This window comes from Ochotona curzoniae, unplaced genomic scaffold (assembly GCF_017591425.1).
Source record: "Ochotona curzoniae isolate NIBS_2020 unplaced genomic scaffold, NIBS_Ocur_1.0 contig_3037, whole genome shotgun sequence".
NCBI classification, from domain to species: Eukaryota; Metazoa; Chordata; class Mammalia; order Lagomorpha; family Ochotonidae; genus Ochotona; species Ochotona curzoniae.
In genome coordinates, this window is record NW_024465699.1 from 4,697,954 (window position 1) to 4,712,221 (window position 14,268).

Below are 14,268 nucleotides of genomic sequence, written 5' to 3' on the forward strand. Positions count from 1 at the left end.
CCATTATCAATGAGCTTTGCTTACTCCGTTTTGTTTCAACTCTACATTGGCTCCCCAATAACTATTTTAATATGTGATATACCAAACCCTATGGTAGATGCTGCTTATCCTGTATTGACTAAAAGAGACTTTAATACTTTCATGAGTCTGTAATCTACTGGAGACAGATGTTAAAGTAATTGAGAAAATGTTATAAAGGAATTTATTACTTGCTTGTTTATAGAAAACAAATAACTAGGACATAACATGTGACATATTATTGGTTATGTGATTGGTTAAGGTCTTTGTAAGGTGGGAGCATTTGGGCTGAGAATTAGAGATAAAAGAAACTAGCCGTAAGGAAGGAAGCAAAAGGCCTTTCTCCTAGGAAAGGGAACTTGAAATCAATGGCCCAGAAGTAGCATCATAGAGAAGCAGAAAGGCTTTTTGTTATGGAACTGTTGAGTTACAAGACGTAAGAAGGTGCCCTGCAAGCCATAGTGAAGACTTTGGGCATAGCACCAAGAAATGATCAAGTGTGAAAAAATTATCAAGAGTGACATAGTCATGTTTATATTGTAAAAGACTACTCCAGCTTCCAGACGGTGGGTGAAGAGAACAGTTATAAAAGGAGGTGGGAAATAATTAAGTGGCTGATATCAGAGTGTAGCCCAGGAACAAGGATGGGTGACCGAGTAGAAAAAGAAGGATTGATCAATGTTAGTCATAGTCTGTAGATAGAGACTCAAATGAGTGTAATGTGTTGAATGTTATGGATAATTGAAAGGAAGGTCTCATGGATTTTGTCTAGCCATTTGTTATTAAAATCCTTGTTGTTTTTATTTATGTGGAGTGGTATACAGGATAGTAGAGTCAGGTTTATTGAAGTACTTCTATTTGTGTATTCCTTTAAAAATACTATCATATATTAGCCCTTATATCTTCATTTTTAACTGAAAATATTGTAGCATTTGAAATATTTTCTGAATTTATTCATAATCTTCCAGAAATAGAGTTTGATTGGTGTTCAAAGTACTGAGAGTGCTTAAAACTTTCACACACAAAAATATGTATGACATGCTTCCTAAAAGTAAGCATTATCTCATAAAATTACTAGTTTGGGGGGAGGGTAGGAGTGTATTTTTTTTTTTTTTAAGGAATAGGGTAAAAGTTAAAAAAAATTCACCTGATAGTGAATTTTCAATTTCTGTATTTGGATTTTATCTAAATCCAGAGTATAAATCCCCAAATTTTATTCTATGAAAGGTGAACCAAATTTAAAATTTTTTTCGCTAAAATATAATTCAATTAATGCAAATTACTTTACATTGCTGCAGTTATTATAAGCATCTTGACTTCTGAAACAGCAGTTGTTAACACATTGTATAACTTGATAGGAGATTCAGCTCTTAAAGCTATTGCACATTCTTTCCATAGTTTCCAGCATAAGTTTTGTGTTATATTTGATATGAACAATGTTGTGTGTAACTTAGTGAATTTTTTATATCCTAATCCTTTTCAGAAATGCAGTTTTTTAGCACTAATCTTCAAGTGGAACAGATTTGCAAGAATTGATATATTAATTCTTATGGAAAAAAAGCTATCAGTTTTATTTATTTATTTTTCAGAGGTGGCTGGATCCAAACAAACCAATAAGGAAGCAGCTAAAGAGTGAGCATACATATTTACTTGATGTTTTAAAAGTATACATTTCAAACATAAACAATTAATATAATCTGATTAATTAGAACTACTTTTATTAATTCTAGGAGGATCTCCTTACAGTTTGAACTTTAGAGTCAAATTTTTTGTAAGTGACCCCAACAAGTTACAAGAAGAATACACAAGGTGGGTTTATGAAGCGTGTTTTTCTTGAACATATTGTCAGAGTTCAAATATGAGATTTTTAAATGGGTTAGGCAAAAACAGACTACCACACTGCGATTTTGTTTCCCAACCAGTACCTAGACTAAGTTAAATTTATTCAAAGGTAATTATTTCTGCCCTTTTCGTTGGCTGTGGGCTTTAAGGCCTCAGAGCCAGCCCATCCAGCCATGGGCAAACTCCTAAGCCACACAAACGCTACTGTGAATAAAGGAGTAAACACATCACACAGAATTTGTATCCAATGAATGCTACAAGGTGAGGATTTTTTTTTTTTAAAGTATATTCTACGTATAGTTTCATTGAGGACATCACATTTGTAAAATGTATTGCAGCATCGTATTGTGAGCATATAAGTACCTTTGTATTTCCCGGTGATTTTTTTTTTTTTAATCTTTGCTCCTAAAAAAAAAAGTGTACTTTGTGAAGGGTGTTAAAAGGAGTACTGTAGCTTGTTCAGACCTTTCCATGCCCCTTTCCTGCCCAGTTCTAGTCTGAGCTTATGTTGCAGTGTTGTTTTATTGTCATTTAACTGGACACCATGTGCCAAGGATGATCCAAGTAAACATTCTGATAGCTTTTTTGAATATTAGGGTAGACATAAATAGAAATGACAGTGTGATAGCTGATACTAAAATAATGTGAATGGTACCCCCGTGTGTTGTTTGAAAGACAGAATTAGTAGCTTAAGAAACAGAATGACAAAATAAAACACTAGCAGTCTATATCTTCGGTAAAATCTTCAGATATAAAAATATATTGGCTATATTCAGAATTATCTAAAAGAAAAATACCAAATTAAAAATCTGTACCTAAATCTGCCTATAGATGTCAGCTTTCAGTGAATTTATAATTGACTAGCATACTGTGTTGGAGTGGAAAAACAAAAGGGTAAATTAAAAATATTTAACTTAAACTGACAGTTCTCAGCTGTAGAGTCTTCATTAGTAAAACAAGTATAGAAAGTAAGATTGACATTTTTGATGATTCTTTTCTTCTGATGAGAAGGAAAGGGTGTGATGGCTTACAGGTTCTGGCTTAGACAGTGCTAACGTTTGAAAGTAATGGTGGTATCCACACTGATTTATTTTGAAAAGCAAAGTTGTGTTATGTGAATACCTTAATACAACATTGTAACCTTTAATCTGTCAGGTTTTGGAGTTGTTGTTGTTAATTAAAATGGCAGTGTTGTATCTTTTACTTAAATAATTTTCTTTTACAAAACTTCCCCTAATTTTGCATGTATTCCAAGATTGCTGCTACTAGGAATCAATGAAAACTTTCAATTATAAAACAATATTAAGTGCAGTTTACTATTTGTAGGATTGTACAGTTACAAATGAAGTATCAGCGTCTGCTATAATTTTTGTTTTATGGAATCAGATTTTAAATGCATAAGAAATATTTAACTAAAATAAAAGTGACTTGAAATTGGATTTCTATGTGTTTAATGTTTATGAAAAATTTGTTAATGTAACAGTAAAAATGTTATCATCTATATAGCCAGGTTTGTAATGTACTCAGAAAATTGAATTTCTGAATGGGTTTTAATGTATTAATTCTTTTATAGCTGGTTGAAAACATAAGAACGCAATGAATTAGTGTGTCTCACAATAACAGTCAAAATAACTTCCAGAAATAGAAGAAAGTGAAATGAAGTTTGATAGCAGTTGAGGAATTGTGTGTTCAGTTCATGGGTCTGGAAGATTGTTTTCACTAGCAATAATGCTTTATTCAAAAACATGAAATGTTATAGAATGTATTATTAGATAAAAAGAGTAAATGACTAGTTTTTAATGATTTTCTGCCCTGACTTTGAGTTAGAACGACTTGGGGGAGCTTTAAACTGATGTCATGGCTACCCTCCTAGACTTGAGATTAACAGGTCTCACATGGAACAAACTTCCCCAAGTGGTTCTAATATACAGCCTAGGTTCATAGGTACTCTCTTAAAACTTTAGCACTTGGTATTCTTAATGTGATTAGTAACAAGACAGTCTTGGCAGTATTTTCAGGACTGTTGTAGACTAGACCCACAGAACAAAAGATCTACTTCGAGATTTCAGTTTGAATTCACGGGGAAAAATAGTCTATTTGCATCAGTTTGCCAGTATTAGCAGATACTGGCATAATTATAATTGGATTTTTCCAATTCCTGAGCTATATTCCCTTGGTAACTGTTATTACTCTCTATATCCAGATGCAGAATCTGAGGTCCAGCCAAAATATAAGTAACTTATTCAATAGCAAGGAAGCTGATTAGCCTGGGTCCAGGCTTTTGGTTCCCGCTCTGACCCTCCTAAATGTGTAGGAGTTAGGATATTATGTCAAAGGCATTAAGGACCTTTAAATCATAACTGTAAGATTGCTTTGTATCAGGAAGCTGTCACTTTAAATTAGGAAACCAAATGGAAATATGCTGTCTTGGATTAAGTCAGTAATATTTATGATAACGATGCATTAGGCTTCACAGGGAGTTTACATCATTAATATATGAAGTAGGGTATTTATAACATGTCCTTTTTTTTCAAGTAGTGAATATCTGGTTTTCTAAAAATCTTATGTTCTTTGGTAATTTGTGTTTGGTCAGGAAGCTCTTTAATGATTTTACTTTGCTGTACTGGATTTTTTTTTTTTTTTGCTTTTGACTCTTTAATTGGGTAAAGCAAGAGTTTAAAAATTCTCCTTTACCATTTAAAACTACAAAATCTGGTCTTCTCTGAACATTATATAGCACAGGTGGTGCCTGGGCATTTTGATCATTTTGAATAAGTGGTGTACCTACTGTGGGGTGATAGTCTTATTATGAAGTATTTCTGCTTTTGCTGGTTTTAAAGGACATGTGGTATTCGACAGTTCCAATTATAATCAATGATAAGGAAAGGAACTAATGGTGGAAGCACACTTGGGTGCCACAGGAGGTAGGAAAGGGCTGCTCTACAACAAGCTGCATGCTAACATAGCACCAAGGCTTGTTCTTTCAGTCAGCTTCTTTTAATGGAGTAAAGAGTGTGATTTTCTTTTAATGGTCTTAGTGTCTTATCGGCATCATCTCTCCTGTGTTTCTGGCACTTTAATTAAGTTTCTCTGCTTCCCAGTTCTTTCTGCACATGTCAGTCCTCAAAGTGCATCTTCCTGAACCGTGCAAGTCTTTTATTCTTGAGCAGTTTTAAAAGGAAAGTTAATGAAAATTAAGTGTTTGAAAAATAAAATTTGATTCATCAAGGAATTTTTGAAAGATTTGTTTTTGTGAATTTATGAAAGCTTTATATGTGCTACTGTGTATATGGTAAAGATGTCTCAGTCTTATAAGCACACAGTCTCTCTTATACCTGAAGTTGTTAAAAGTATAATAACTGTTATCTTTCTTTTAAAGGTACCAGTACTTTTTGCAAATTAAGCAAGACATTCTCACTGGAAGGTGGGCTATTTAATTTTTTTAATGTGTAATGGACTTTTAAAATAATATCTAATTCTATATTTTTAAAGTAATTTGTATAACTGCCAACAAATTTGTCAAAAAATATCTACATGTACTATGAATTCCTTTCACGAGATAAGCTGATTTCTTAATCATTTAAAAAACAGAAACTTCATGTATAATATTAAAGTTAGTAGTACTTTTGGGGGTTAGTATTTAAGATTGAGTTATGTTTTCTGTGTGTTTTTTTTTTTCAGACTGTCCTGTCCTTGCAACACTGCTGCCCTTTTAGCTTCATTTGCTGTTCAGTGTAAGTATCAGCTCACATGCAGTATGTTATTTTGGCTCTGCATTGATAGTGCTTCATCTTTCACGTGGGAACACTTTAGACATGTCACCAAGCAGAAGATAGTAACTGTAGAGGAAATACATTGCAGTGTCTGAGTAGTTAGTAAGAGCTTGTGGATCTTAAAAAAAAAAGTTGTGTCTGAGATTATTTAAATTTAGAAGAGTTTTGTTTCAGTTTGCTTACTTTAGATGCATATTTTATTTCCAAAAATAAAAGGAACTTAATGACACTTCTGATTTGCTATAATAGTAACTGATAAAATTACTTATTAAAATGTGAATATTTTCTTCTCATTATTAGCTGAACTTGGAGACTACAATCAGTCAGAGAACTTGCCAGGCTACCTCTCAGATTATTATTTCATTCCTAATCAACCTCAAGATTTTGAAAAGGAAATTGCAAAATTACATCAACAGCATATGTAAGGATTGATTTGATTTTCTATGTATTTGATGAACTTCTTAGTGGCATTTTTCCTAGAGAACTTAAAAATACTCCTGATTTCCTTGATTGTTACATACAATAACATTATTAGGAAGAAATGTTAATAATTACCTTAAAAAAATTCCTGGAGTGGGCATTTAATATAGTGGCTATGATACCTGCATCCCAAATCAGAGACCTGCGCTTAATTTCCTATAACTCCAGCTTCCGCAAATGCAGACCCAGGGGCTGGAAATGATGGCTCATTGGGTTCCTACTACAAACATGGAAGAGCATTGCCAGCTCCTGACAACAGCCCCAACCAAGGAATAAACCAATGAGTAAGAGCCCTTTGTCTTTCTCAAATAAATAAAAACAAGCATTTACATGTCATTGTTTAGTTTATGACTATATATGCTTGTATTCATTTCTTTCTTTTTTAAAGATTTATTTATTTTTATTGGAGAAGGAGATGCAGAAGCTCTTTTATCCACTGGCTAACTCCCTGTGTGGACACAACAACCAGAGCTGCGCTGGTGCACAGCCAGAAGCCAGAAGCAAGGAGCTTCTTCTGGGTCTCCCACATGGGTGCAGGATCCCAAGGCTTTGGGTTATCCTCTACTGCTTTCCCAGGCCGCAAGCAGGGAGCTGGATGGGAAGTGGAACAGCCAGGACACGAACCAGTGCCCATATAGGATACTGGCACTGCAAGGCAAGGATTTAGCCAGTGAGCCATTGTGCCAGACCTTGTGTTCGTTTCTGTTAGGAACCACAGAGGCATACATAAACTCATTTATTTGCTACTCTATGAGGTTATTACTTAAGCATATTATTAGGTTATTAATAGTAGATATATCAATCTGTGTAGTAATTCGTTCAAGTTTTTAGCTCTGTGAAAGGAGTTAGTTTTGTTTGGTGATGATCTAAGAGAAGAATGGAAATGTTAAATAACACTAAAATTTCATTGTGGCATGGACCATTTATCTAAAACAAAGTGTTAAGTGATAGCCCATTACATATGTTGTACAGTCCATAAGCTAGACTAATTTGTGCATTTTAAATGGTTGAGAAACAAAAACAAAAAGCATGTGTGGCCTGTGAAATTTTTATGAATTTCAGTGTTATCTAAGACTTACTAGGACATGGATACCCTCATTTGTTTTTATGTCATTTGTGACTGATTTCATAGTGTGTCACAGTGACCATATAGAAGGAAATCCTGAAATACTACTCTTCCCCGGGACATCTATTCTGACCCCTAACAAGTTGCTAAGAGTTTTAATAAGAATGGCGTAATGCAGGGGGGATAATCTTGTTTTAAAAGTATTTATCGTTTACAATTAAAGGTCTGCATATATACAGCACATCTGAATCAGATGGTTTGGGGATAAACCAAATTTTTAAAGTATACCAATAATAAAATTCTCTTATGTATAATACCAAAAAAATTTGTGTATTTAACGAGATATTAATTCTATATTTCTATTTTGTTTTTAAAATGATTTATCAAATTCTTCTAACAATGAAAAATAGAAATATGCAGTTTGACTAAGGGAACCTTTATTTAATAGCATTAACCTTGTATTTATAGTTGAGTTTATAGAAATGGAAAGCATGTCTGCTTTTAGAGGATTCGTATTATGAACATTCATTGGCAGCTTGTTGGCTGCTTTGCTTCTATAGGTTACTGCTTTTCTTTGCTCAGGTGTGATAATGAAGTTGCTTCTGGAACCATGTATGAAATAAGAATAAATTATTTTTAAAGGCTTTACATTTAGACCATCGTTTTCGAACTTATTAAGAATTATTTGAGACTCTTGCTAAATGTGAACAATTCAGACATGATTCTTTCACATCAAACTTTAAGAAACTCGGCTTCAGAAACTGATGGAAGACCAGTTCTTCCCCAACCTGTCGTCATTTCATTTTTATAAGATATTTGGGGAGAGAAGAAAAAAAGTAAATTGCTGTTGAAATAAAATGGAGAAATAAACTATAGGCATTAAAAGAAAAACCAAGCGCAATATTTTGGAGGTTGCAGTCCGTATACATAAAATTACTTGATAGTTATCAGAGGCATTAGTGCTGTCAGTTGCTGTGCTTGTGAGTCAGCACCTGTCTGCATCATACTCTGAGCGGCTGGTCTGGAGGTTGCCCTAGAATCTTCTTCCTTTTAGAAGCATACTGAGTGATTTCGATGCAGATATGGAGTATGAACCAAACTTTAAGAAATACAGATTTCAGCTTATATCTTAAAGTGAGTGGTTTTGTTATACTCATAAGAACATCTACCATTTTTTTTAAATTACTGTTTTAACTGTAATTTTTGAAAATAATCATTGGATTACTAAAAGTGTCCCCTTTGTTTATTACTGTAGAGTAGTAGCTCTATATGTGCTTTATGGAGGATTTAATTAGACTGCTTACATTTTTCTAGGTCCATGACATTTTAAAATTTGGCCATATTTGTGACTGATCTAATATTTAATGATTGATTCCTTTACAGAGGCTTAACTCCTGCAGAAGCAGAATTTAATTACCTAAATACAGCACGTACCTTAGAACTCTATGGAGTTGAATTCCACTATGCAAGGGTAAGTGAAGAAGACTTATTTTGATGTTTTGAGTGTGCTTCCATTGAAGCACAAGCTAGTTTTGTTTTGTTTTGTTTTGTTTTGGCTTTTTAATGCCTTGATAGGATTAAGTGGTGATTGAAGTTGTTTCTATCTGCTACCTACATAATTGTATGAAGTTTCTCTCTAAATATTTTCACAGTAACTTAAGATTCAGTACTTGAGAAGGATGTTTCTTATATTTCATCAAGATGCTGCTTCATGTTCTGAATATAATGTTTTCATATCATAAGAAATAGTACCTTTAGATCAGTTTACAAAATACAGGTTAAGTTATAGCAAAGGTGGTGTATAATACATTTGGTTCAAAGATGCTCTCATACCATTTAGTGCCATCATGATAATTTTCATTCAAAAAGCACAAAATAGAGCATTAAGTTTTTCTCACATCTTCTTGTTAAAATAGAATTCATAATTACTGGCTTTTCTTGTATAGCATTCTAAACTTCTTGCTGGTATCAAACTTGGCACCTCTTGAAAAACTATTGTTCTCTCTGCCTGTCAATATAATTGTGGGTGGCAATCCATTTGTACCTCTCTCTCTTCACTTATATTCTTTCTGCTGAGTTTTTTTTAAATCTGGATAGGGGTGTGTGTGTGTGTGTGTGTGTGTGTGTGTGTGTTTCAGAAATGCCTGGACTACAACTGTTCTCTATCACTCATGAAAAGTGGGATTACAAGTCATCTTTAATTGGGTTAGCTATAGCATTTATTCTCCTGGGAAAGTGTTGAGCCAGTTAAGGATATCAGTCTAATTGCAATTGAAGGACTAAACTTTTCCTTAGGTAATTATTTTGACTTTATCTCAGTGTGCAGAAAAATAAGCTTTATGTAGAAATTCTACTCCCTGTAATGGTTTGATCCCTTTGACTGTGTTCTGGGAGAGGAGCTTTATTCTCCTGTTTTATGTTGGTCTGCCTTTAAAAGGACAAGATGAAAAGCTTTCCTTAACTGACTGTGTCTTGTGATTCTATGTTAGTATTAGGAAGGGCAGACATATGATATGGTTTTTGTAATGCCTGTATTCCTTATCCTTCAAGCAGCAGATGATGGCTCAAGTACTTGAATCCCTGTCACCCCATAGAATACCTTGCCTTCAGGCCCAGCCCTAGCTTTTAGCCCCTTGGAGAGTTAACGGGGCTCTTTCACTCTCTGCCTCTCAAATAAAAAGAAAGTAAGTCAATAAAAAGTAAAAACAAGTTAATAAAACATGTGGGAAATTCTGTTGAACTTTTGTTTTGGGGGCTATTACTTTGAACACAATTCTCCAAAATGTAATTTAAGTAAACTTTACTACTAATGGAATTTGTCCATTATTATTATTATTGTTATTATTATTATTATTTTATGATGTAGTTCTGTAGGCCATAAGCAGCCATAAGTCCATCATTGTGGGCATAGACAATGACAGAGAGTCCAGCATCCTATTATCAAGATATAGTCAACAGTTTCATTGGGAGTCCATCTTTGATCTGGAAGTAGAGATGCATGCTGTATTGTATCCTCACATCTGGATTTGATACTCTTCATTACACAGTTACTATACATCCACTTAAATAAAAAGCCACAAAACAAAATCAACAACAGGAAGAAAATTGGAAATTTACAACACCATGAAGTTAATTATCATGCTACTGAATGACTAATATGTTATTTAATAAGTCAAAAAGAAAATCAAGAACCTTCTTGCAGACAATGATGCTACTGTTTGACCTGTGAGTCAGTGAAGAATTTATTATGAGAAAAAAAAAAAACTATTTTGAAGAAATGAAAAATAAAAGCATCAGAATCTATGAGACATAGTTTCTGCTGATCTGTTTGGCGAGATATGTCTCCTGTAGGCAACAGATAGTTGGGTTTTGTTTTTTAATACGGTCTATCAAACTATGATATTTAATTGGTGTGTTTAAGCCATTTACATTCAGGGTTAATATGAATGGGTGGTCATTTGGTCCTGTCATTTTAGCAATGGATTGTTTATTGTTTGATTTAGTCTTTTTTTTGTCGTTGTTTTACTGGGATGGTTTTCACATTTGCTTTTGGTATTGGTAGATGCTATTTTTCTCTGTTAAGAGAGCGTATCATTTATAGGGCAGGTGTGAAGAGGTGTATTTTTTAAAGCTTTTCTTTACTGTGGAAGAATTCTGTTTCCTTTTCAAAGACAAAGGAAAATTTTTCTGGGTACATTACTCTGGGACTGACAATATTTTGCTTTTAGAGTCTGAAATATGTTGCTTCATTCTCTTCTGGCCTGTAGAATTTCCTGTGAGACATCAGCTATAAGTCTGATTCCCATTCCTATATAGGTCAGTTGATATTTTTTTTTCTCATGTATATTTAAGGAGCTTTTCTTTATGTTCAGTTAAAGAGAGCTTGATTATCATATGTCATGGTGAAGACTGCTTTTTGTCAACCCTGTTGGAAGTTCTTTGCCCCTCCTTTAATATTGTTTACCGATTCTTTCTCCAGATTAGAGAAGTTTTCATTTATTATTTCATTGAATACAGCTTTAAACCCAGCTTCTCTTTCTGTGCCTTCTGGAACTCCCGTAACTCTTTTATTTGACCATTGTACAGTGTCTTAATTCTTGAACACTTTTTTTTTTTAGCTTGACCCAGCTCTGCTTCCAGCTTTTCGATCATTTAGCCACTGTGACAAGAAATATCTTTCAATTCTGAGATTCTTTCTTCTGCCTCATTCCTTCATTCTATTATGGAGACTTTCCACAGAATTTTTAATTTGCTCTATTTTGTCCTTCATTTCCAATAACTCAGCTTGATTTTGTTTCACTATTGCTGTTTCCTTTTTGACATACTCCTTAATTCCTTGAACTCCTGTATGTGTTTCTCATTGTTGATAAGAAGCTTTATAATGAGTTTTCTGAATTCTCTATCCCCCATTTCTTTGATAGATTCCTCAGTTAACCCCGAGGTTGTCAAAGGCTTTTGCTCCTTTGCAGGAGAGTCTTTAGTGATATTCATTGTGCCTCTGTCTCTTTTTTTCCTCTTGGTGATTGTACTTCTGGTTAGCAGGCTCTTTTCCTTAGTGCAGCTTTCTAAGCTGTCTCACGCACTGGTTACAGTTCGATTTTATTGATTATGGTTGGTACCTGGCTCTTTGCAGTCACTTGTGCCACTCCTTCCAGCAAGTTTCAGATCTGGGCTCTTATGTTAGGCTTCCAACATGGTCTCCATAGCCCCTGCTCCTGGCATGGGCACTCTCCTCCTCCTGGGATCTCATGCTGAGGCTGTACTGTTGTCTGTACAATCTTTTTCCCACTTCCAGTTCAAGCAGTTCCCAGAGAGACACCAGGTGTCCCAAATATTTTGGTTGTTGTTGGCACTGATCTTGCCAGAACCTGCTTGCTGTTAGGGCTGAGGGCCACCTGGACCTCTTTTGACCCGTAGAATGCCAAAGTCAGCATTGTTTTCCCTGTCGGACCAGTGCAATGCACTGAGCTTAGTGGGTTCACTCCCAGTGCAGCACATGCACACAGCCTTTGCCACAGTAGCAACTGGTAGAGTTCTGGATCTGCTGGCCATTAGGTCTGGTGGTTACATGGGCCTATTTTAGGTGGAACCTGTAGTTTGCTATGTCAGTACAATGCACTAAGCTGAGATAAGTTTGCTGCAAGCTCAGTGCTTGCGCCATCCTGTCCTATAGACTTTGTCTTCCTATATAAAATGGCACCCATGAGGCTCTTGTGAGTTTCTTGACTGTGACCCTGTTCCTGCGCCTGTTTGGAATCTGCTACTCTGTCTCTGTTCCTGGTTGAATCAAACAAATCAGCAGGACGGGCAATTCTTTGGGTTCACTTCCTGAGTTCCTGGTGGACTCCTCTTCCCACCAGGCTGCTGGTGGAGCTCTGTTTGCTGCTCACTGACTGCTGCTCGGTTATCGGGTCACTGCAATGGCATGCCTTTATCTTCACTGCTTTCCCATGTCCATCCATCTCCAGGTGCCTCTCTGCTTTCAGCCTGTCCTCTCCTACTTCCTGGAATGTGCCCTCTCTGCTTCACCCTGACTAATGATTCTCTGTTTAGATGTGTGCTTACCCTGCCATATTGATTATCCCGACATACTGTCTTACACTAATGGAATTTTTAAAATGTAGATTGTGGTAAAAAAATGAAAATGAGCTCCCAAATTTGTGATTTTACTCCTTAGCTGTTTTCTAAATGCAACTTTAAATTTAGAGACTGTTTTCAGTTGAAGTATGGAGCATGTTGATTTATCTTTTTTTTAAATTAATCTTACTTAGTTGTTTAGGGTACAAAGGGTCAAGGGTTACAGGAAAGTGGGTAAGACCATTGTTTCCACACTGATATCATTCTTTTCCCCTGGATCTGAGGTCAAGGGAGAAACAAAGGGAAAATCCCCACCTAGCCTCCTTCCCATCCCAGGTCCCCATTGCAAGGCACTCTCCAAGGGTCCTGCTCAAGCAGTTTTGATAGTTTAACAGTTCTGAATTGCTGCCAGTCTCACTGTTCGATTTATCTTTTCTCTAATTTAAATGACAAGGCTAGCTTTTGTATATAAACTATATTATAATAATTTTATTAAGATAATTTTTAATTTCTAAGGTTATACAGAGATTGTAAGGCCACGTCTTATCCCGAAATATAGTGTTAGAGTACAAGAATTTAAATGTTTTTACAGTTTTATTTCATTTTTGTTTTTGTCACGTAGTTGACAAGAATTCATGCCCATAAGGACCACTAAATAGGTTGGGGAGGGTTAAGGTATGGGGGAAGGTATGTGAGACAAATGCTTCTAATTTTCCCTTTCTTCACTTTTTTCCTGTATGTGGGAGGGGGGGCTACTCCCACCTGCCAAACTGTATCAGTACCTGGAGGTGGTATATCCACTTGATGTCATCTTGGATACCGCAGTATGGAGAAGAACGTACCAGGGATCTTGCTTGAGTAGTTTTGAGAGTTCTGAACTGTTGGTTTTGCTGCTCCAAGGTTGAGAAAATCCTTCCAAGATCCATTGACTGAGAATCCATCCTAGTGCTCCAGTAACCCAGACATTGGCTGCATAGCTCAGTCAGGAAAGTTGTCCAACCTGTTCTGCTCTCCGTCTTCTTACATGGCACAGTGTTCTCTGTAGGCCCAGATGAGCTGGCCATCATGTCCTCCTTAAGCACATGGGCATTCTGTCCACTGCACAGACATCAGCAATTGAGGAGGCACAGTCCTGAAATGTATTCCAAGGCAGGACCACAAATTCTATGGTTCTCATTGTTTCTGGAGTTTTGAGTCAGTGATCAGTTGAGGTTCTTCCCAAGAGACTTCACTGGGGGTGACCGCAGACCTGGTTCTTGTATATGCGAGCCAGTACAGGGTCTGTTTCAGTCTATCACCACCCATATCAGCCTATGCACACACTGCTGATTTTACTTGCCTATGAATTCCATTCCCAGCCGCATGTCAAAAGCAAACTGAATGTTGCGGCCCAGACCAATCCAGCATGCAGAAGACCTGGCCCATGCACACCAGCAAGAACTGCAGAGTAATTGGGCCAACCTCTATAACCCCCACCATGCCTGCTCCCAACCTCAGTTCCTGTGCTTGCCA

General features: G+C 35.9%; 1 protein-coding gene across 1 annotated transcript in view; it reads left to right on the top strand.

Moving 5' to 3' along the window:
* The window catches only part of PTPN4 (protein tyrosine phosphatase non-receptor type 4), a 170,873-nt gene that overhangs the window by 65,695 nt on the left and 90,910 nt on the right, over positions 1–14,268 (top strand). The window contains exons 4-9 of the mRNA XM_040979127.1: positions 1,608–1,650; positions 1,749–1,827; positions 5,240–5,284; positions 5,542–5,594; positions 5,934–6,054; positions 8,563–8,650. Coding sequence (XP_040835061.1) covers positions 1,608–1,650; positions 1,749–1,827; positions 5,240–5,284; positions 5,542–5,594; positions 5,934–6,054; positions 8,563–8,650 — 429 coding nt within the window. The remainder of the gene's footprint in view (positions 1–1,607; positions 1,651–1,748; positions 1,828–5,239; positions 5,285–5,541; positions 5,595–5,933; positions 6,055–8,562; positions 8,651–14,268) is intronic.